The 24,343-nt window shown below is 46.6% G+C and overlaps 1 protein-coding gene across 2 annotated transcripts in view; it reads right to left on the reverse strand.

Moving 5' to 3' along the window:
* LOC140407745 (E3 ubiquitin-protein ligase MARCHF4-like) overlaps window positions 1-24,343 on the reverse strand; it is a 409,595-nt gene that overhangs the window by 325,643 nt on the left and 59,609 nt on the right. For both annotated transcript variants that reach the window (XM_072495033.1, XM_072495034.1), the window contains exons 2-3: window positions 9,447-9,602; window positions 5,449-5,641 (exon numbers count right to left, since the gene is read on the reverse strand). In XM_072495033.1, the coding sequence (XP_072351134.1) occupies window positions 5,449-5,641; window positions 9,447-9,602 (349 nt within the window). The remainder of the gene's footprint in view (window positions 1-5,448; window positions 5,642-9,446; window positions 9,603-24,343) is intronic.

The raw sequence follows: 24,343 nt of genomic DNA on the forward strand, positions 1-24,343 counted from the left end.
ATTTTCTCTCAGTCGAATGAGCACAACATCCATTCTGTCAAGTCCTCAATAAACTCCAATGGATACAGATCCAACATATCCAACCTTTCCTCATAAAATACCAGTCAGCTTTGCTCGGCTGTGGAGGGCACAGCAGCACCACAAAATGGGAGGCCCTCTGCGGGGGGGGTACTGCAGGACACCACCAGAGCGGTCCAGGCATCGGAACCGCATTTTGGGCAGCCCAATGCACTGCTCAATGACAGCCCGGGTGGCAACATGGGCCTTGTTATCAGGTCTCAGCCTCATTCTCCAGCCTCCGTACTGGGGCCATCAGCCAGGACCTCAGCGGGTAACCCTTATCCCCCAAGAGCCAACCCGTCATCCTGGGGTGCTGCTCGAAGATGCTGGGGATCTCCGAGTGCCCCTGGATGTAACTGTCATGCACAGTCCCTGGGAAGCAGGTATACACGTGCAGGATCCGGAGCTGGCAGTCGCACATGAGAAGAACATTCTGGGAGTGGAACCCCTTCCTGTCGATGAAGGACACTCCCGGATCCCCGAAGCAATAGCCTTCAGCTGTGAAGCTAGAGGCTGCTCACAGTCAAAGGGAGTTAAAGTGACCTTCAGCACAGAACCAAGAGCAGGGCTCTGTCCTGGAAGTGTTTGGTAGAATAGACAGGCAGCAGCTGTAGTAACTCCTGTTATGGGTCTCCACAATATTTACAGATGGCTTGAAGGCTTCAGAGGCGCAAAGCCCCTCAGCCACCCACCCCAGGGGCACCTCCTGCATGGAACACTTCACATTTTTAAAAAGAAGACGAAACGGAACCCGCGTGATTTCCCACTCGGGAATGGGTTAATTCCCAAGAGGCCGTTACATTTGGCTTCAATCTCACTAATGAAATGAAATGAATACAAATGAAGGTTGATGCTATCCTTGCCAGGGGCGGCACGGTGGCACAGTGGTTAGCACTGCTGCCTCGCAGTGCCGAGGTCCCAGGTTCGATCCCGTCTCTGGGACACTGACCGTGTGGGGTTTGCACATTCTCCCCGTGTTTGCGTGGGTTTCGCCCCCACATCCCAAAGATGTGCAGGATTGGCCTCGCTAAATTGCCCTTAATTGGAAAAATAAAGAATTGGGTACTCCAAATTTATAAAAACATGATATCCCTGCCATATTTGGGTGAGATCCGAAACTTTCCATCAGGAGTGGGCCAGTTAGACAGCAAACGGATTTGCGCCTGGCCTGAATCTTGATTTTAGCCTTTCCCGTTATTTAATCGGTGCACTCAGTTCCATGCAGGGCGCAATGCGGTGCTTAAATTGCGCCCCACAACATTTCAAACTAAAGAGCTGGTCATTGACTTCAGGAAGCAAAGTACTGTACACACCCCTGTCAGCATCAACGGGGCCGAGGTGGAGATGGTTAGCAGTTTCAAATTCCTAGGGGTGCACATCACCAACAATCTGTCCTGGTCCACCCACGTCGACACTACCACCAAGAAAGCACAACAGCGCCTATACATCCTCAGGAAACTAAGGAAATTCGGCATGTCCACATTGACTCTTACCAACTTTTACAGATGCACCATAGAAAGCATCCTATCGGGCTGCATCACAGCCTGGTATGGCAACTGCTCGGCCCAGGACCGCAAGAAACTTCAGAGGGTCGTGAACACAGCCCAGTCCATCACACAAACCTGCCTCCCATCCATTGACTCTGTCTATACCTCCTGCTGCCTGGGGAAAGCGGGCAGCATAATCAAAGACCCCTCCCACCCGGCTTACTCACTCTTCCAACTTCTTCCATTGGGCAGGAGATACAGAAGTCTGAGAACACGCACGAACATACTCAAAAACAGGTTCTTCCCCACTGTTACCAGACTCCTAAATGACCCTCTTATGGACTGACCTGATTAATACTACACCCTGTATGCTTCACACAATGCCGGTGTTTATGTAGTTACATTGTGTATTTATGTATGTCCTATGTATTTTTTTCATGTACTTAATGATCTGTCTGAACTGTACGCAGAACAATACTTTTCACTGTACCTCGGTACACGTGACAATAAACAAATCCAATTTGCTTTCTAATTCCTTGCTGTACCTGTATTCTAGCTTTTTGTGATGCACGTACCAAGACATCCAGATCCCTCTGTACCACAGTGTCCTGCAATGTCTCGCCATTGCAATAAATATTGCTTTTCTATTCGTCCTGCCAAAGTGGGCACGTTCACATTATTCCAGCTGTCAAATGTTTGCCCACTCAATTAACCTATCAAGATCTTTTTGTGGATTCCTTCACAACATGCTCTCTCACCTACCTTTATGACATCAATAAATTTAACAACTAAATATTTGGTCCCTTCATCCAAGTAACTATATAAATTGTAAATAGTTGAGGTCCCAACACTGACACCCGTGGCCAGTTACAGCTTCCCTTCCTGTTAGCTAGCCAACTATCTATCAATGTTAGCGTGTTACCGCTGCACCCTGAGCTCTTATGTTGTGTCGTAGCCTTTGATGTAGCACCTTGTCCAATTCCTTTTGGAAATCCAAGCTTTTAGAAACTATATAAAAGCTTAGGAACAATAATCCATGAAAAAATGAACAATCACTGGATAAATGTGGATTAATTAAGGAAAACCGGGTTAGGTTTGTTCAGGGAAAATAGTGTGGAACTAATTTGATTGAGTTATTCTTTCAGATAATAGAGACGGTTGATGAGATCAATGTGGCCGATATGGATTTTAAATAATTCTTCCTTGAGGTGTGGACACCTCTGGCTGGGCCAGCATTTGTTGCCCATCCCTAGGTGCCCTGAGTAGTTCTCGAGGTCATTTCAGAGGGAGGCAGCTAAGAGTCAACTACATTGCTGTGGGTCTGGAGTCACGTGTAAGCCAGACCAGGTAAGGACGCAGATTTCCTTCCCTAAAGGATATGAGTGAACCAGATGGGTTTATATGACAATCAATCCATAATCACAGCAGCACAGTAGTTAGCACTGTTGCTTAACAGCTCCAAGGTCCCAGGTTCGATTCCCGGCTTGGGTCACTGTCTGTGCGGAGTCTGCACGTTCTCCCCGTGTCTGTGTGGTTTCCTCCGGGTGCTCCAGTTTCCTTCCACAAGTCCCGAAAGACGTGCTTGTTGTGTACCCGAACAGGCGCCGGAATGTGGCGACTAGGGGCTTTTCATAGAATTTCATCGAATTTACAGTGCAGAAGGAGGCCATTCGGTCCATCGAGTCTGCACCGGCCCTTGGAAAGAGCACTGTACCCAAGCCCACACCACCACCCTATCCCCGTAACTCAGTAATCCCACCTAACCTTTCTGAACATTATGGGCAATTTAGCGTGGTCAATCCACCTAACCTGCACATCTTTGGACTGTGGGAGGAAACTGGAGCACCCGGAGGAAACCCACGCAGACACGGGGAGGATGTGCAGACTCGGCACAGACAGTGACCCACGCCGTGAATCGAACCTGGGACCCTGGAGTTGTGAAGCAACTGTGCTAACCATTGTGCTACCGCACCCCCCAGTAACTTCATTGCAGTGTTAATGTAAGCGACCTGAGACAATAAAGATTATCATTATTGTTAGACTTTTAATTCCAGATTTTTTTAGCAAATCCAAATTGCACTGTGGTGGGATTCAAGCCTGAGTCCACAGATCATTGCCCTGGCTCTCTCGATTACCCAGTTCAGTAACAATACCCACTACGCCACCACCTCCCAAAAAGCTGGTTGATAAAATGCCACATAAAAGGCTTGTCAAAGCCGATGGAATAAAAGACTGCGTGGATTCAAAGTTGACTGAGTGACAAGAAACAGAACTGGAGGAATGTCTTGAAGCAAATTACTGCGGAATCTGGAATCTGAAAAACAGAAAATACTGGACAATCCCAGCAGGTCAGACAGCGTCTGTGGAGAGAGAAGAGAGCAAACGTTTCCAGTCAGCATTAAACTTTGACAAAGAGTCATCCAGACACGAAACGTCGCTCCGTTCTCTACCCACAGGTGCTGGGAGACCTGATGAGATTGTCGAGTATTTCTGGAGGGTTTTGGAGGAAATTATATACTGGAGTTCCCCAGGGATCAGTATTCAAACCATTTTTCTGGATATATATTAATGATCTATATTGGAGTTGGAAATGGCAAGCATTGTGAACTGTGAAGAGGATGACAGTTCCAAGAGGATGTGGACAGGCTTGGGTGGAAATAAAAAGATGAAATTTAATGGAGAAATGTGAATAGTAAATTTTGTGAGATAGACTAGGGAGAGATGCTGTAAAGAGGATGACTCTGAAAGATTGCAGAAGCAGAGGGCTCTGAAGTTGACAGTCTGGACGGTGGAAGGGAAGGTTGTGAAAGTGCTTAATTAGGCAGAGGGAATCCTGGGTTTTATAAATAGAGGCATTGAGCACAAAGGTAAGAAAGTTATGACGAGCCTTTATAAAGCCTTAATACATCTCAACTGGAATATTATGTTCAATTCTGGGCACAACACTTTAGGAAGAATGTGAAGACATTAGAGAGGTGTCTGCAGTTCAACAAGGATGTTTCCAAGATGATGGACTTCTGCTATGTGGGTAACTTGGAGAAGTCGGAATTGTTCTCCTTAGAGAAGAAACAATTGTGATGAGATTTGATGGAGGTATTGAAAGTCATGAGGGTCTGGGTCAGAGTAGACAGGAAGTAACATTTTGGCATTTGTGGAAGGATCAAAAACAATTTGGTGAACAGTGAAAGAGCCAAACTGTGCACTGCTGCTTCACAGCGACTGGGACCCGGGTTCAATTCAGGCCTTGAGTGGCTGTCTGTGCGGAGTTTGCACTTTCTCCCCATGCCTGCGCGGGTTTTCTCCGGGTCCTCCGGTTTCCTTCCACAATCCAAAAATGTGCAGATTAGGTGGGGTTACGGAGATAGGAGTAGGCCTAGATAGCGTGCTCTTACAGAGGATCTGTACAGACTCAATGGACCGAATGGCCTCCTTCCACACTGTAGGAATTCTATGATTCTATGGTTCTATGTATAAAATATATACACACACAAGCCTCCTGAATTATCACATAAACCCAATTGGTTCATTGATGTCCTTCAAGGAAGGACATCAAAGTGTCTGGCTAACAATTTCAACCCCTGGTCAATGTTTTATTTTTAATGTCCTTTGGAGTGCTGTGGCAAGCTTCCAAGGGGATGTCATGAAGGACGATAGTTGTGACCCTCCAGTACCCTTCACGAGTGGGACTGTTAATTATGGACAGTTTCTTCCCTCGGTTAATGTCCACCAGGAACCTGGATTGAGACTAAATTCACCTCATGTTTCCTTCTTACACCCAACTGATTGAGATTTTGTTCCAACAGATAAATGTCCAGCACCCAACTCATTTCCAGATCAAACCTTTTGGTTCCATCTGTTCAGCTCATGTTTATAACGTAGAGACTCAGTAATGAGGACCTACCGATGCAGACAATGTCCATGAATCCATACATTCCATAGCAGATCTGGAAGAGCAAGTCCTGTCTCTGCCACTTTGCTGATGGGCTGATTGTTGACCAGATGAGCCAGGAAATGCTTGCAATGAGGAACAAGGAGCCCAGGATTGCAGCTGCAATTTGAACTCTCTCAATCACCGTCAGAGATATTGCCTGCCACTGGAAACAGAACAGAAAGTGGTCAAACTCTAAGGATGTTACAGGTGGACAACCTACCATCAAAATTTGACAGTATAGTTCACAGTTTGATTACATAAAACAAAGTAATATCCTCGGTGCACCATTGAGAGCAATAACATACACAGCATGAGTAATATAAAAGTAAGTTGTTTAAGGCTGAACAAAATAAAGAAGCAAAAAAGGAAAAGTTCACAGCAGTGACCAAAATTTGGCCAAAGAGGTATTTCTTAAGGAGAAGCCGATGGAGTGGTTTGGGAAGGAATTGCAGAGCACGAGACTGAAGCAGGTCTGCCAGCAATGCGGAAAAGGGAGGTGGATATGGACGAGATGTAAGAATCAGAGCAATGGAGAATTTCTGGAGGATGTTAGAGCTGAAAGAGGGAACAGAGAAAGGGAGGCGTGCGATGTCAAGGATTTAAAGCCACCACACCCTGACATCACCTTCCAAATCCATGGCCTCTGCCATCCAGAAGGATAGGGGCAGCAGCTGCTTGGGAACCCCACCATCTGCAAGGTTCCCTCAAAGCCACACATCATCCTGACTTTTTTTATTCTTCAATGGGATGTGAGTGTCCCTGGCAAAACCAACATTTGTTCCCATCAATAATTGCCCTTGGAATGAACATTTAGATAGCAATCAACCACATTGCAATAGGTCTGGAATCACACGTGGGCAAGACCAAGTAAGGATTATAGGTTTCCCTCCCTAAAGGGTATCAGTCAACTAGTTGGGTCTTTACACTTATTGATGATCATTTCTTGGTCACCATTACTGGGACCAGCTTTATATTCCAGATTGATTAATTAGAACAGAGAACAGTACAGCACAGTACAGGCCCTTCGGCCCACGATGTTGTGCCAACCATTTATCCTAATCTAACATCAACCTAACCTACACCCCTTCAATTTACTGCTGTCCATGTGCCTGTCCAAGAGTCGCTTAAATGTCCCAAATGACTCTGACTCCCCCACCTCTGCTGGCAGTGATTCCACACACCCACCACTCTCTGTGTAAAGAACCGACCTCTGACATCTCCCCTATACATTCCTCAAATCACCTTAAAATTATGTCCCCTCGTGACAGCCATTTCCGCCCTGCGGAAAGGTCTCTGGCTATCCACTCTATCCATGCCTCTCATCACCTTCTACACTTCTATCAAGTCACCTTGGAAAGGGTCCAGAGGAGGTTCACAAGAATGATCCCTGGAATGAAGAACTTGTTGTATGAGGAACGGTTGAGGACTCTGGGTCTGTACTTTTTGGAGTTTAGAAGGATGAGGGGGGATCTTATTGAAACTTGCAGGATACTGTGAGGCCTGGATAGAGTGGACGTGGAGAGAACGCTTCCATTTGTAGGAAAAACTAGAACCGGAGGACACCATCTCAGACTAAAGGGACAATCAGTTAAAACGGAGATGAGGAGGAATTTCTTCAGCCAGAGGGTGGTGAATCTGTGGAACTCTTTGCCGCAGAAGGCTGTGGAGACCAAATCACGGAGTGTCTTTAAGACAGAGATAGTTAGGTTCTTGATTAATAAGAGGATCAGGGGTTATGGGGAGAAGGCTGGAGAATGGGGATGAGGAAATATCAGCCATGATTGAATGGCGGAGCAGACTCGATGGGCCGAGTGGCCTAATTCTGCTCCTTCTTCGCTCCTGTGAGAAAAGCCCAGCTCCCTCACCTTCCCTCAAAGCATCAACATCCTTCCTATAATGAGGTGACCAGAACTGGACACAATATTGTGTCCAATAAACTGGACAGAGGGGTACCAGTTCCAGTTCCCTAACACGGTCTTTGAGGAGCTGGGGTTGGGTGCACTTCCCGCAGGTATAGTCAGCGGGGACACTGGTAGTATCCCTCACCACCCACATCCTACAGGAGGAGCATGCAACTGGCCTAGCCTCCATACCCTCTTACCTTACAGAATATAGCTGCCCTGTGGACCAACTGGATCTCCGCCCTCCGACTCTGCTCCCAGTCAGCTGCACTCTCTATAAACTCCTGACTCTCTTCTCACTCTTTGCGGAAATGTAGGAAATGAAATGAAAGGAGCACCTTACTCCCACCTCACCTAACTCCCTCAGTCACCAAACTCTCACTATAGCACTCAAATGCACCAAATTTAGCACTCTCTCAGTCACCAAACTCTCACAATAGCACTCAAATGCACCAAATTCACCACTCCCTCAGTCACCAAACTCTCACTATAGCACTCAAATGCACCAAATTCAGCACTCTCTGAGTCACCAAACTCTCACAATAGCACTCAAATGCACCAAATTCAGCACTCAGTGCAAACAAAGTCTGCACTGTAGGGGATCACTTTTATACTGTGAATCTAGCCTCTGAAAACTGGCCTAATCCAATAAACTAATTAACAAGCTCCAGCTGCAAGTGCCTACAAGTAGAAGCTTTGTTTAAAGCGGATTGAAAATTCACCTTCTTCTAAACCAAACAGCAACTTTTAAGTTAATTAACTAAATAAAAGAAAGACTAGACTTTAGATAAAAATGAACCCTTATACTCCCTCAGTCACCAAACTCTCACTATAGCACTCAAATGCACCAAATTCAGCACTCAGTGCAAACAAAAAGGAGAGAGAGAAGGGAGCTAACGTTTCGAGTCTGGATGACTCTATGGAAAAGGGGAATGTTAGTGGTGGTGGTCAAGGCTAAGAAGACTGCTGATAGTGGCCAGAAGGCAGCAGGATAGGTCAATAGGGCAGTTAAGTCAGACGGGATACTTGCTTTATCAGTCATGGTATAGATTATAAGAGCAGGGAGGTTATGTTGGAGTTGTACAGGACTTTGGTGAGGCCACAGCTGAAGTACTGTGTTCAGTTCTGATCTCCTCACTATAGGAAGGATGTGATTGCATTGGACAGGGTGCAGAGGAGATTCACCAGGATGTTGCCTGGGCTGGAGCGCTTCAGCTATGAAAAGATGCTGAATAAGCTCGGTTTTCCTTGGAGTAGAAAAGGCTGGGGGTCCTGATTGAGGCGTAAAAGATTATGAGGGGTATGGATAGGGGTGGATAGGAAGCAACTGTTCCCCTTAGTTGAAGGGTTAACAATGAAGGGCATAACTTTAATGTGAGGGGCAGGAGGTTCAGAGGGGATTTGAGGACAAATGTTGTTGGGAGTCTGGAACTTGCTGCCTAGGAGGGTAGGAGAGGTGGGAACCTCACAACCTTTGCAAACTTTGGCCCTTGAAATGCCAAAACATTGAAGGCTATGTGCCAAGTGCTGGAAAGTGGGATTAGTGTAGATTAGAGTAGTTAGTGCAGACTCAATGGGCCAAAGAGCATCTTCTCTACTGTATGACTCTATGACATTAGCTGCTACGATTGCCTGCAATATAATACTGACTGTGATTCTTTGCAGGTGAAATATTCTTGGATATTCTGACAGACGTGAATAGGTCGATATATTCAATTTGTCTCACCATTAGTTTCAGCCTCAACTGTAAGAACCGGATGGCTCTTTGCCCAGTTGATCTTCGCTGAGGACACAGAGGTGAGGGAGCTGGGCCTCCTGTTCCCGAACACTTCCCAGTGACTCCTCCGTTTGAAATTGCGTGTTTAAGCATAAGAAAAACACAAGAGACCCCATAAATGGAAAGGCCGTCGCCACATGGTCTATGTTCAGTCTTAGGAAATGATCCCCTGGGTGAGGCTCATTGATGGGGAATGATGCACGACATGAGTCACTGAACCTTTTCTGAAAGAGTCAGTGCTTTCAGGAGGGAGGGATGAGAGTGCAGAGTAAAACAGAAAAGGGTCTCACCTGGAGGGGATTCTTCGCACTGATGGCAATGACGTGGTATTTGTAGTAACACAGCTCACAGCTCCAGGATCCTCGTTCACTGATCCACTTTATCAGGCAAGGTTGGTGTGTACAGCGAACAGATCCAGCACAGCGACATGGGCTCAACAAGTCTCCCTGAACAACAGCAAGAGACACAATGAAAGTGTGACTAACAGCCGGCAGTTTTGGACATACCAATAATAATACATAATAATAATAATCATCATACAATAATAATAATAATAATCATCATCATCATACAATAATAATACATATAATCACTAATCAGTGTAATGGAGACAGATCGCTGGCAGAGATTCTATTAATTTCTGGCGTGTAGGTGTCACTGATAAGGTGAACAATTATTACCCATCCCTCGCTGCACTTGGGAAGGAGGTGGTGAACTTTGTGATTCAACCCCCCCAGTCCATGTGGTAAAGGTGTTCCGATAGAAGGCAATTTCAGGATTTTGACCCAACAACAATGAAAGAACAACAATTGAGTTCCAAAGTCTAGACGGTGTGCGATTTGCTGGTGTTTTTTTCCATGGGTTTACTGCAATTGTTGTCCAAGCTGGTAGAAATTGTGGGTTTGGGAGGTTCTGTAAATTTAGGTGAGTTGTTGCAGTGCATCTTGTAGATGGAACACATGGCTGCCACTGTGATGGTGAGAAGGAAATGAATGCTTGAAGTGGTGAATGAGGTTCTGCTCAAGAAGGATGTTTTGTCTTGGATGGAGTCATTATTATGCCATTGGCCCGGAGGATACAGGATAGGGTGGTCTCGGACGTGTGGGTAGGGGGTGGCAAAATATCGGAAATATATCAGGAGCTGCAGGAGGCGGAGACCTCAGTGGAAGAGCTGAAGGGCAAGTGGGAGGAGGAGCTGGATGAGGGCCTGTGGGCTGATGCCCTGGGCAGGGTCAATTCCTCCTCATCTTGCGCCAGGCTTAGCCTGATTCAGCTTAAGGTGGTGCACAGGGCGCATATGACAGTGGCGAGAATTAGTAAGTTCTTTGGGGTGGAGGACAGGTGTGTGAGGTGCTGAAGGAGCCCAGCAAACCACGTCCATATGTTCTGGGCATGCCCGGCACTTACAGGATTTTGGAAAGGCTTCGCAAAGGCTATGTCCAAGGTCTTGGATACTCGGGTAAAACCGAGCTGGGGGATAGCGATATTTGGGGTATCGGATGATCCGGGAGTGCAGGAGTCGAAAGAGGCCGGAGTTCTGGCCTTTTCCTCCTTGGTAGCCCGGAGAAGGCTCTTGTTAATGTGGAGGGACGCAAAGCCCCCAAGCATAGAGGCTTGGGTCAGTGACATGGCTGGATTTCTCAGGTTGGAGAGGATAAAGTTTGCCTTGCGAGGGTCCTTGCAGCGGTTCTCCAGGTGGTGGCAACCGTTCCTTGACTTTCTCATGGAACGTTAGGTGGAGGTCAGCAGCAGCAAACCAGAGGGGTTGGGGGGGGGGGGGGGGGGGGGGTTGGGCGGTGGATGGTTTTCATTTGTAAAGGGCAGATAACCCTTGTTTTATTAAATTGTTAAATGGTTAAGTTGTTTTCTGTTTTATTGCTATGTTTTCTTTTCGTTGTTTTTCTTTTTGTAGTGGTTTGTAAAAATTATTGAAAATTTTTGAATAAAAACAAATTTAAAAAAAAATTATTATGCCATTGAATGTCGCGTGCAGGTGGTGGCACGGTTGCATGGTGGTTAGCACTGTTGCTTCGTAGCGCTAGGGACCCAGGTTCGATTCCTGGCTTGGGTCACTGTCTGTGTGGAGTCTGCACATCCTCCCCGTGTCTGCGTGGGTTTCCTCCGGGTGCTCCGGTTTCCTCCCACAAGTCCCGAAAGACGTGCTGTTAGGTGAATTGGATATTCTGAATTCTCCCTCTGTGTACCCGAACAGGCGCCGGAGTGTGACGACTAGGGGATTTTCACAGTAACTTCATTGCAGTGTGAATGTAAGTCTACTTGTTGCAAGTCTACTTGTGACAATAATAAAAATGTTTTTTAAAAGATACGCTTTAGTTGGAGATGGTCATTGCCTGACACTTGTGTGGCAGGAATGTTACTTATCAGCCTGTGCCTGAATGCTGTATTTGGGCACAGACTGATTTAGTATCTGGACAGTAATGAATGGCTCGATTCCTTGTTCAATCATCAGCAAAGAGTTCTGACCTGATGATGGAGAGAATGTCACTGATTAAGCAACTGAAAAATGGTTGGAGCGAGGCCACTGCTCTCAGAAACTGTTAAAGCAATGTCCTGGGGCTGGGAACAATCTTCCTCATGAGAGTTTTCCCCGAATTCCCATTGACTTGTCCTTGATGCTACATTGTCAAATGCTGCCTTGATGTTAAGGGCAGTCACTCTCACCTCACCTCTGAAATTCAGCTCATTTGTCCATGTTTGGACCAAGGCGGCAATGAGATGGGTAAGCGATGTAAGCGATGTGTTCCACCAAAATCAGCGAACAGTTTATTGCTGAGTAAGTGCCACTTGGCAGTATTGTCACACCTTCCCTCACTTTGCTGACGTCAGCCAATAGGGTGGCAATTGCCCCAATTTGATTTTCCTGCACTTTGAGGACAGAACATAATTCTGGGGTCACCTTTCAGTGACTGACATATTGTATCAGATCATTTCATTCATTTTTCTCAGTTGCAAGTGAGATTTTATACAGCTCACACTTATAATTAATTTATGCAGGATAACTCATACCAATCCCTTTCTCAAGGGCAATTAGGATGACTAATAAATGCTGTCCTTGTCAGCAATGCTCACATCCCATGAATTCATAATAAATAAAATTACAAGTTGCATATAAAATGAAAATTTCAGTTGTTCACTATGATGATATTCTGCCCTTGCCTGTGACCTGGAAATATATTGTTCTCATCACAAATCCAACAATATATATCATGGGGGCTAGTTTCGCAAAGTTGGCTGTACAGCTGGTTTGTGATGCAGAGTGAGACCAGCAGCGTGGGTTCAATTCCTGTACCGGCCAAGGTTATTCATGAAGGCCCCGCCTTCTCAACCTTGCCCCTCGCCTGAGGTGTGGAGATCCTCAGGTTAAATCACCACCAGTCAGCTCCCCCTCAAAGGCCTATGGTCATCTGGGACTGTGGTGACATCATGTTCTTATCATGGGAACCAGGATGGGTGCCGTGTGCCTCACCACTCCACAGGCTACACCATAAATTTAATCCATGAACCAAAATGGCCAACCTTTCCTGCTGTCAGTCCCAGAATGTTTACTGGGCTTCTTTCAATAAACTCTGAACGAATGATTGTTATGAAAGGTAACTTCTTTTGTAAAACAAAATTAGAAGAATTGGCCAATATACGATTTGTAATCTGGAACTTTAAAAATTACCAATACACACTTACACACACACACACACACTCTCACACACACACACATTCTGACACACACACAATCAACACTCTCCTGACACACTCACTCACACATTCTCACACACACTCTGACACACACACACTCATACATTCTCACACACACTCTGACACACTCACACGCTCTCACACACACACACACATTCTGACACACACACAATCAACACTCTCCTGACACTCACACATTCTCACACACACACTGACACACTGACACACACACTTACTCACACATTCTCACACACTCTGACACACTCTCACACACTTACTCACACAATCTCACACACTCATACCCTCTCTCACACACACTCACATACACACTAACATACACACACACTCTGTCACTCACACAAACACACTCACTCACACTCACACTCTCTCTGACACTCTCAGACTCACATACATGCACACTCACATACATACACACTCACTCTGTCACACTCACACACACCTCACACACACTCTCACACACACATTTACTCTGACATACACTCTCTCTCACACACACACAGAAGACAAACAAATAGGACCTCTGCAGAGATGGGAAGTTGAAGAAAAATCTTTGCAAAAAGAATAAAGTTTGCAGAGGTTTGGTGCTCTTGGCTTGGTGCTAATCCCAGTAGATGCCTGGAGGATCTCGCCAACCCAGCATTGGTGTAAACGTGGAGGACAATAGCTCTGGATCAATCCTTCTTGTCTCAGCCTGTCGGGTTTCCAAATACAGATAAGTTTCACTGAGGTGGAGATTCCTAGTTGGATACTGACAATCACACTGTATTCTTGGCAAGGTAAGGACAGTGTGAGCAGGTCACCTTTTCCCCTTCTCAGTTCATTCCCAACCGAGTTCAAAACAACAGGTTCCAAACACAAAGCTCATCTGTATCAGATGACTTCCAGTAAATCACTGGGGCCTCAGATGATTTCCAGTAAATCACTGGGGCCTCAGATGATTTCCAGTAAATCACTGGGGCCTCAGATGATTTCCAGTAAATCACTGGGGCCTCAGATGATTTCCAGTAAATCACTGGAGCCTCAGATGATTTCCAGTGAATCACTGGGGCCTCAGATGATTTCCAGTGAATCACTGGAGCCTTTACCTTTAAAACAGTCGGCTGGCGCGCTGGTTCCCCAGCCGCATGTTTCGCGATGGTGAGCCGCTCACTGGCAGCGGGATTCCATCTTCCCACCACTTGTGAATGGAATTTCCCATTGTAACCACCCCACACAGCCAGAAAACCCGCAGGCAGGGGTGTGCTGCCAATGGGAAAAGTGAATCCCAATGGCTGGAGAATTCCTCCAGTTTTTACCATCAATTAATTACAATTCTCATAAGCGAACAGCTCTCTCCCCCCTCAAGGGCCATAATGGTCAGTTAGCTGAAGTCATGTGATTTCTTAGACAAAGCAAGTTTGTTGACAGTCCAAGGTATACTTATAAACTTGTGAAAAAAACTACAAGTCAGCTTGACCAAATAATTCAGTGTCCAAATAATGCAGTGTCCCTGGCTCCTTCATGTGCAAGAAGTGTGTGCAACAGCAGCTCCTGTTAGACCGCTTGACGGCTCTGGAGCTGCGGATGGACTCATTTGGAGCATCTGCGATGCTGAGGGAGTCATGGAGAGCACGTTCAATGAGTTGGTTGCACCGCAGTTAAAAGTTACTGAGGGAGATAGAAAATGGGTGACCACCAGGCAGAGGAAGAGTAGGAAGGCAGTGAGGGGTCCCCTGCGGTCAACCCACTCCAAAACAGGGATAGCGTTTTGGATACTGTTGAGGGACATGGCTCACCAGGGGAAGGCAGCAGCAGCCAGGTTCATGGCCCCGTGGCTGGCTCTGCTGTGCAGGAGAGAGTGCAGAGGAGATTTACTAGAATACCAGGAATGGGGAATTTTAGATACAATGAAAGATTGTAGCAATTCGTAGAATTATAGAATTTACAGTGCAGAAGGAGGCCATTTGGCCCATCGAGTCTGCACCGTCTCTTGGAAAGAGCACCCCACCCAAGCCCACGCCTCCAGCCTATCCCCGTAACACAGTAACCCCACCGCACCTTTTTGGACACTCAGGGCAATTTAGCACGGCCAATCCACCTAACTTGCACATTTTTGGACTGTGGGAGGAAACCCACACAGACACGGGGAGAACGTGCAGACTCCACACAGACAGTGACCCAAGCCAGGAATGGAACCTGGGACCCTGGCGCTGTGAAGCACCTGTGCTAACCACTGTGCTACCGTGATCCCCAAATTGGGCTTGTTCTCCTTGGAGCAGAGAAGATTAAGGGGCGACCTCATTGAGGATACCAAAATTCTGAACAATTTTGACAGGGTAAAGAAGGATATTCTGTTTCCACTGGTTGGTATGTCAGTGACCAGGGGTCACAATTTCAAGATGGTCAGCGAGAGAGCTGGAGTGAGATGAGGAGAAACCTCTTTACTCAGAGAGTAGTTGGGGTTTGGAATGCGCTGCCTGGGGGAGTGGTGGGGTGGATTCCACAGGAGGTTTCAAAAGAACAAAGAACAAAGAAATGTACAGCACAGGAACAGGCCCTTCGGCCCTCCAAGCCCGTGCCGACCATGCTGCCCGACTAAACTACAATCTTCTACACTTCCTGGGTCCGTATCCCTCTATTCCCATCCTATTCATGTATTTGTCAAGATGCTCCTTAAATGTCACTATTGTCCCTGCTTCCACCACCTCCTCCGGTAGCGAGTTCCAGGCACCCACTATCCTGTGTAAAAAACGTGCCTCGTACATCTACTCTAAACCTTGCCCCTCTCACCTTAAACCTGTGCCCCCTAGTAATTGACCCCTCTACCCCGGGGAAAAGCCTCTGACTATCCACTCTGTCTATGCCCCTCATAATTTTGTAGACCTCTATCAGGTCGCCCCTCAACCTTCTTCGTTCCAGTGAGAACAAACCGAGTTTATTCAACCGCTCCTCATAACAAATGCCCTCCATACCAGGCAACATTCTGGTAAATCTCTTCTGCACCCTCTCTAAAGCCTCCACATCCTTCTGGTAGTGTGGCGACCAGAATTGAACACTATACTCCAAGTGTGGCCTAACTAAGGTTCTATACAGCTGCAACATGACTTGCCAATTCTTATACTCAATGCCCCTGCCAATGAAGGCAAGCATGCCGTATGCCTTCTTGACTACCTTCTCCACCTGTGTTGCCCCTTTCAGTGACCTGTGGACCTGTACTCCTAGATCTCTTTGACTTTCAATACTCTTGAGGGTTCTACCATTCACTGTATATTCCCAACCTGCATTAGACCTTCCAAAATGCATTACCTCACATTTGTCCGGATTAAACTCCATCTGCCATCTCTCCACCCAAGTCTCCAAACAATCTAAATCCTGCTGTATCCTATGACAGTCCTCGTCGTTATCCGCAATTCCACCAACTTTTGTGTCGTCTGCAAACTTACTAATCAGACCAGTTACATTTTCCTCCAAATCATTTATATATACTACAAAGAGCAAAGGTCCCAGCACTGATCCCAGTGGAACACCACTGGTCACAGCCCTCCAATTAGAAAAGCATCCTTCCATTGCTACTCTCTGCCTTCTATGACCTAGCCAGTTCTGTATCCACCTTGCCAGCTCACCCCTGATCCCGTGTGACTTCACCTTTTGTACTAGTCTACCATGAGGGACCTTGTCAAAGGCCTTACTGAAGTCCATATAGACAACATCCACTGCCCTACCTGCATCAATCATCTTAGTGACCTCCTCGAAAAACTCTATCAAGTTAGTGAGACACGACCTCCCCTTCACAAAACCATGCTGCCTCTCACTAATACGTCCATTTGCTTCCAAATGGGAGTAGATCCTGTCTCGAAGAATTCTCTCCAGTAATTTCCCTACCACTGAAGTAAGGTTCATCGGCCTGTAGTTTCCTGGATTATCCTTGCTACCCTTCTTAAACAGAGGAACAACATTGGCTATTCTCCAGTCCTCCGGGACATCCCTTGAAGACAGTGAGGATCCAAAGATTTCCGTCAAGGCCTCAGCAATTTCCTCTCCAGCCTCCTTCAGTATTCTGGGGTAGATCCCATCAGGCCCTGGGGACTTATCTACCTTAATATTTTTTAAGACACCCAACACCTCGTCTTTTTGGATCTCAATGTGACCCAGGCTATCTACACCCCCTTCTCCAGACTCAACATCTACCAATTTCTTCTCTTTGGTGAATACTGATGCAAAGTATTCATTTAGTACCTCGCCCATTTCCTCTGGCTCCACACATAGATTCCCTTGCCTATCCTTAAGTGGGCCAACCCTTTCCCTGGCTACCCTCTTGCTTTTTATGTACGTGTAAAAAGCCTTGGGATTTTCCTTAACCCTATTTGCCAATGACTATTCGTGGCCCCTTCTAGCCTTCCTGACTCCTTGCTTAAGTTCCTTCCTACTTTCCTTGTATTCCACGCAGGCTTCGTCTGTTCCCAGCCTTTTAGCCCTGACAAATGCCTCCTTTTTCTTTTTGACGAGGCCTACAATATCACTCGTCATCCAAGGTTCCCGAAAATTGCCGTATTTATCCTTCTTCCTCACAGGAACATGCCGGTCCTGAATTCCTTTCAACTGACACTTGAAAGCCTCCCACATGTCAGATGTTGATTTACCCTCAAACATCCGCCCCCAATCCAGGTTCTTCAGTTCCCGCCTAATATTGTTATAATTAGCCTTCCCCCAATTTAGCACATTCATCCTAGTACCACTCTTATCCTTGTCCACCAGTACTTTACCGAAATGCTCCCCTACTGAAACATCTACCACCTGGCCGGGCTCATTCCCCAATACCAGGTAGGTAGGTTTGGGTCGGGTGCTCTTTCCAAGAGCTGGTGCAGACTCAAAGGGCCGAATGGCCTCCTTCTGCACTGTAAATTCAATGATAATGTATGATTAATCTAGGACAAAGGTTCGGCACAACATGGTGGGCCGAAGGGCCTGTTCTGTGCTGTATTTTCTATGTTCTAGTACCGCCCCTTCCCTAGTTTGACTGTCTACATATTGTTTTAAAAAGCCCTCCTGGATGCTCCTTACAAACTCCGCCCCTTCTAAGCCCCTGGCACTAAGTGGGTCCCAGTCAATATTGGGGAAGTTGAAGTCTCCCATCACAACCCTGTTGTTTTTACTCTTTTCCAAAATCTGTCTACCTATCTGCTCCTCTATCTCCCGCTGGCTGTTGGGAGGCCTGTAGTAAACCCCCAACATTGTGACTGCACCCTTCTTATTCCTGATCTCTACCCATATAGCCTCACTGCCCTCTGAGGTGTCCTCCCGCAGTACAGCTGTGATATTCTCCCTAGCCAGTAGCGCAACTCCGCCTCCCCTTTTACATCCCCCTCTATCCCGCCTGAAACATCTAAATCCTGGAACGTTTAGCTGCCAATCCTGCCCTTCCCTCAACCAGGTCTCTGTAATGGCAACATCATAGTTCCAAGTACTAATCCAAGCTCTAAGTTCATCTGCCTTACCCGTAATACTTCTTGCATTAAAACATATGCACTTCAGGCCACCAGACCCGCTGTGTTGAGCTGAATGGCCTCCTTATGTGCTGTAAATAACAAAATGACCTCAAGCCAATAAAACTACCTCCAATGGCCGAATCGGAGAGCCCAGAGTTAAAGGCCTGGGGGAACTTGGAGGCGGAAGACAGAATGGCTGGAGGTCGGAGGGAGCACGCGATTCACGGAGTGAGGGTGTCCAAAAACTAGAAGTGACATCAACACAGAGTAAAATTATATTGGTTGAGCAGCTGATGAGCTTTTCTATACAAGTCTCCCAATAAATCTTTAGTTCATTTCTGTTAAGTTTAAATTGTCAAATAAATGGAAGGTTGGCAGTGCATCTCAGTCTGGCAGAATCTAATTTTCTGTTACATAGATACAGAGAAGATAGGAGCAAGCGGAGGTCTTTTGGCTCTAGGGGCTTTTCACAGTAACTTCATTTGAAGCCTACTTGTGACAATAAGCGATTTTCATTTCCTTTACATTTCATTTCGAGCCTGCTCCGCCATTTATCACGAACATGGCGGATCATCCAGCTCATCGAGTCAGAGATGTTTACAGCAGGGAAACAGGCCCTTCGGCCCAGCTTGTCCATGCTGCCCAGTTTCTGTCACTGAGCTAGTCCCACTTGCCTGCATTTGGCCCATATCCCTCGACACCCACCCTGCCCATGTAACTGTCCAACTGCTTTTTAAAGGACAAAATTGTACCACTGCCTCTGGCAGCTCGTTCCACCCTCTGTGTGAAGAAATTTCGCCTCTGGTCTCTCTTGTATCTCTCTCCTCTCACCTTAAACCTATGCCCTTTAGTTCTAGACTCCTCTAACTTTGGGAAAATATGTTGACTGTCTACCTTATCAATGCTCCTCATTATTTTATAGACCTCTATAAGATCAGCACAGACCTCCTACTCTCCAGGGAAAAAGTCCCAGCCTATCCAGCCTCCTTATAACTCAGACCATCGAGTCCTGGAAGCAACTCAATCGCCTAATCCTACTTTCTCCACATAGCCTTTGATCCCATTCACCCCAAGTGCTATATCCGGCCGCCTCCTGAATATATTCAATGTTTTAGCATCAATTTTCAGGATCCTTAAGGGGGAGGGGGAGCGGCCCCAAGTCGTGGTCCACATAGGTACCAACGACATAGGTAGGAAAAGGGATAGGGATGTAAGGCAGGAATTCAGGGAGCTAGGGTGGAAACTTAGATCTAGGACAAACAGAGTAGTGAGGTCATGAGTAAGGTTTCAAAGTTGCAGGAGTATACCGGCAGGTAGGAAGGTGGTTTAAAGTGTGTTTTCTTCAATGCCAGGAGCATCCGGAATAAGGTGGGTGAACTTGCGGCATGGGTTGGTACCTGGGACTTCGATGTTGTGGCCATTTCGGAGACATGGATAGAGCAGGGACAGGAATGGTTGTTGCAGGTGCCGGGGTTTAGATATTTCAGTAAGCTCAAGGAACGTGGTAAAAGAGGGGGAGGGGTGGCATTGTTAGTCAAGGACAGTATTACGGTGGCAGAAAGGACGTTTGATGAGGACTCGTCTACTGAGGTAGTATGGGCTGAGGTTAGAAACAGGAAAGGAGAAGTCACCCTGTTAGGGGTTTTCTATAGGCCTCCTAAAAGTTCCAGAGATGTAGAGGAAGGGATTGCAAAGGTGATTCTGGATAGGAGCTAAAGCAACAGGGTAGTTGTTATGGGGGACTTTAACTTTCCAAATATTGACTGGAAACGCTATAGTTCGAGTAGAAAATAGAAAATAGAAAATACAGCACAGAACAGGCCCTTCGGCCCACGATGTTGTGCCGAACCTTTGTCCTAGATTAATCATAGATTATCATTGAATTTACAGTGCAGAAGGAGGCCATTCGGCCCTTTGAGTCTGCACCGGCTCTTGGAAAGAGCACCATACCCAAACTCAACACCTCCACCCAACACCAAGGGCAATTTGGACATTAAGGGCAATTTATCATTGGCCAATTCACCTAACCCGCACATCTTTGGACTGTGGGAGGAAACCGGAGCACCCGGAGGAAACCCACGCAGACACGGGGAGGACGTGCAGACTCCGCACAGACAATGACCCAAGCCGGAATCGAACCTGGGACCATGGAGCTGTGAAGCAATTGCGCTATCCACAATGCTACCGTGCTGCCCTTAAGAACAAATAAATCTACACTATATCATTTTACCGTCATCCATGTACCTATCCAATAGCTGCTTGAAGGTCCCTAATGTTTCCGACTCAACTACTTCCACAGGCAGTGCATTCCATGCCCCCACTACTCTCTGGGTAAAGAACCTACCTCTGATATCCCTCCTATATCTTCCACCTTTCACCTTAAATTTATGTCCCTTTGTAATGGTGTGTTCCACCCGGGGAAAAAGTCTCTGACTGTCTACTCTATCTATTCCCCTGATCATCTTATAAACCTCTATCAAGTCGCCCCTCATCCTTCTCCGCTCCAATGAGTACTTTAGATGGGTCCGTTTTTGTCCAATGTGTGCAGGAGGGTTTCTTGACACAGTATGTAGATAGGCCAACGAGAGGTGAGGCCGTATTGGATTTGGTACTGGGTAATGAACCAGGACAGGTGTTAGATTTGGAGGTAGGTGAGCACTTTGGTGATAGTGACCACAATTCGATTACGTTTACTTTAGTGATGGAAAGAGATAGGTATATACTGCAGGGCAAGAGTTATATCTGGGGGAAAGACAATTATAATGTAATGAGGCAAGACTTAGGATGCATCAGATGGAGAGGAAAACTGCAGGGGATGGGCACAATGGAAATGTGGAGCTTGTTCAAGGAACAGCTACTGCGTGTTCTTGATAAGTATGTACCTGTCAGGCAGGGAGGAGTTACAAGTTAGCTAGGACGGACCTAAAGCGAGAGCTAAGAAGAGCCAGGAGAGGACATAGAATCATAGACGTTTACAGCATGGAAACAGGCCCTTCGGCCCAACTAGTCCATGCCGCCCAGTTTTTACCATTAAGCTAGTCCCAGTTGCCCGCACTTGGCCCATAACCCTCTATACCCATCTTACCCATGTAACTATCTAAATGCTTTTTAAAAGACACAATTGTACCCGCCTCTACTACTACCTCTGGCAGCACATTCCAGACACTCACTACCCTCTGAGTGAAGAAATTGCCCCTCTGGGCCCTTCTGAATCTCTCCCCTCTCACCTTAAACCTATGACCTCTAGTTTTAGACACCTCTCCCCATGAGAAGTCTTTGGCAGGTAGGATCAAAGATTACCTTAAAGCTTTCTATAGATATGTCAGGAATAAAAGAATGACTAGGGTAAGAGTAGGGCCAGTCAAGGACAGTAGTGGGAAGTTGTGCTTGGAGTCCGAGGAGATAGGAGAGGTGCTAAATGAATATTTTTCATCAGTATTCACACAGGAAAAAGACAATGTTGTCGAGGAGAATACTGAGATTCAGGCTACTAGACTAGAAGGGCTTGAGGTTCATAAGGAGGAGGTGTTAGCAATTCTGGAAAGTGTGAAAATAGATAAGTCTCCTGGGCCGGTTGGGATTTATCCTAGGATTCTCTGGGAAGCTAGGGAGGAGATTGCTGAGCCTTTGGCTTTGATCTTTATGTCATCTTTGTCTACACGAATAGTGCCAGAAGACTGGAGGATAGCAAATGTTGTCCCCTTGTTCAAGAAGGGGAGTAGAGATAACCCCGGTAACTATAGACCAGTGAGCCTTACTTCTGTTGTGGGCAAAATCTGAGAAAGGTTTATAAGAGATAGGATGTATAATCATCTGGAAAGGAATAATTTGATTAGAGATAGTCAACACGGTTTTGTGAAGGGTAGGTCGTGCCTCACAAACCTTATTGAGTTCTTTGAGAAGGTGACCAAACAGGTGGAAATGAAATGAAATGAAAAATGAAATGAAAATCGATTATTGTCACAAGTAGGCTTCAAATGAAGTTACTGTGAAAAGCCCCTAGTCGCCACATTCCAGCACCTGTCCGGGGAGGCTGGTACGGGAATTGAACCGTGCTCCTGGCCTGCCTTGGTCTGCTTCCAAAGCCAGGGATTTAGCCCTGTGCTAAACAGTGTTGAGGGTAAAGCTAAACAGATGAGGGTAAAGCAGTTGATGTGGTGTATATGGATTTCAGTAAAGCATTTGATAATGTTTCATAGAATTTACAGTGCAGAAGGAGGCCATTCGGCCCATCGATTCTGCCCCGGCTCTTGGAAAGAGCACCACACCCAAGGTCAACACCGCCACCCTATCCCCATAACCCAGTAACCCCACCCAACACTAAGGGCAATTTTGGACACTAAGGGCAATTTATCATGGCCAATCCACCTAACCTGCACATCTTTGGACTGTGGGAGGAAACCGGAGCACCCGGAGGAAACCCACGCACACACGGGGAGGATGTGCAGACTCCGCACAGACAGTGACCCAAGCCGGAATCGAACCTGGGACCCTGGAGCTGTGAAGCAATTGTGCTATCCACAAGGCTACCGTGCTGGAAGAAGACAAAGCGTGGTGGTTGATGGGAAATGTTCAAACTGGAGTCCAGTTACTAGTGGTGTACCTCAAGGATCTGTTTAGGGGCCACTGCTGTTTGTCATTTTTATAAATGACCTGGAGGAGGGCTTAGAAGGATGGGTGAGTAAATTTGCAGATGACACTAAAGTTGGTGGAGTTGTGGACAGTGCGGAAGGATGTTACAAGTTACAGAGGGACATAGATAAGCTGCAGCGCTGGGCTCAGAGGTGGCAAATGGAGTTTAATGCAGAAAAGTGTGAGGTGATTCATTTTGGAAGGAATAACAGGAAGACAGAGTACTGGGCTAATGGTAAGATTCTTGGCAGTGTGGATGAGCAGAGAGATCTCGGTGTCCATGTACATAGATCCCTGAAAGTTGCCACCCAGGTTGAGAGGGTTGTTAAGAAGGCGTACGGTGTGTTAGCTTTTATTGGTAGAGGGATTGAGTTTCGGAGCCATGAGGTCATGTTGCAGCTGTACAAAACTCTGGTGCGGCCGCATTTGGAGTATTGCGTGCAACTCTGGTCGCCGCATTATAGGAAGGATGTGGAAGCATTGGAAAGGATGCAGAGGAGATTTCCCAGAATGTTGCCTGGTATGGAGGGAAGATCTTATGAGGGAAGGCTGAGGGACTTGAGGCTGTTTACGTTAGAGAGAAGAAGAACAAAGAACAAAGAAATGTACAGCACAGGAACAGGCCTTTCGGCCCTCCAAGCCCGTGCCGACCATGCTGCCCGACTAAACTACAATCTTCTACACTTCCTGGGTCCGTATCCCTCTATTCCCATCCTATTCATGTATTTGTCAAGATGCCCCTTAAATGTCACTATCGTCCCTGCTTCCACCACCTCCTCCGGTAGCGAGTTCCAGGCACCCACTACCCTCTGCGTAAAAAACTTGCCTCGTACATCTACTCTAAACCTTGCCCCTCTCACCTTAAACCTATGCCCCCTAGTAATTGACCCCTCTACCCTGGGGAAAAGCCTCTGACTATCCACTCTGTCTATGCCCCTCATAATTTTGTATACCTCTATCAGGTCTCCCCTCAACCTCCTTCGTTCCAGTGAGAACAAACCGAGTTTATTCAACCGCTCCTCATAGCTAATGCCCTCCATACAAGGCAACATTCTGGTAAATCTCTTCTGCACCCTCTCTAAAGCCTCCACATCCTTCTGGTAGTGTGGCGACCAGAATTGAACACTATACTCCAAGTGTGGCCTAACTAAGGTTCTATACAGCTGCAACATGACTTGCCAATTCTTATACTCAATTCCCCGGCCAATGAAGGCAAGCATGCCGTATGCCTTCTTGACTACCTTCTCCACCTATGTTGCCCCTTTCAGTGACCTGTGGACCTGTACTCCTAGATCTCTTTGACTTTCAATACTCTTGAGGGTTCTACCATTCACCGTATATTCCCTACCTGCATTAGA

This window comes from Scyliorhinus torazame, chromosome 2 (genome assembly GCF_047496885.1).
Source record: "Scyliorhinus torazame isolate Kashiwa2021f chromosome 2, sScyTor2.1, whole genome shotgun sequence".
Lineage (NCBI taxonomy): Eukaryota > Metazoa > Chordata > Chondrichthyes > Carcharhiniformes > Scyliorhinidae > Scyliorhinus > Scyliorhinus torazame.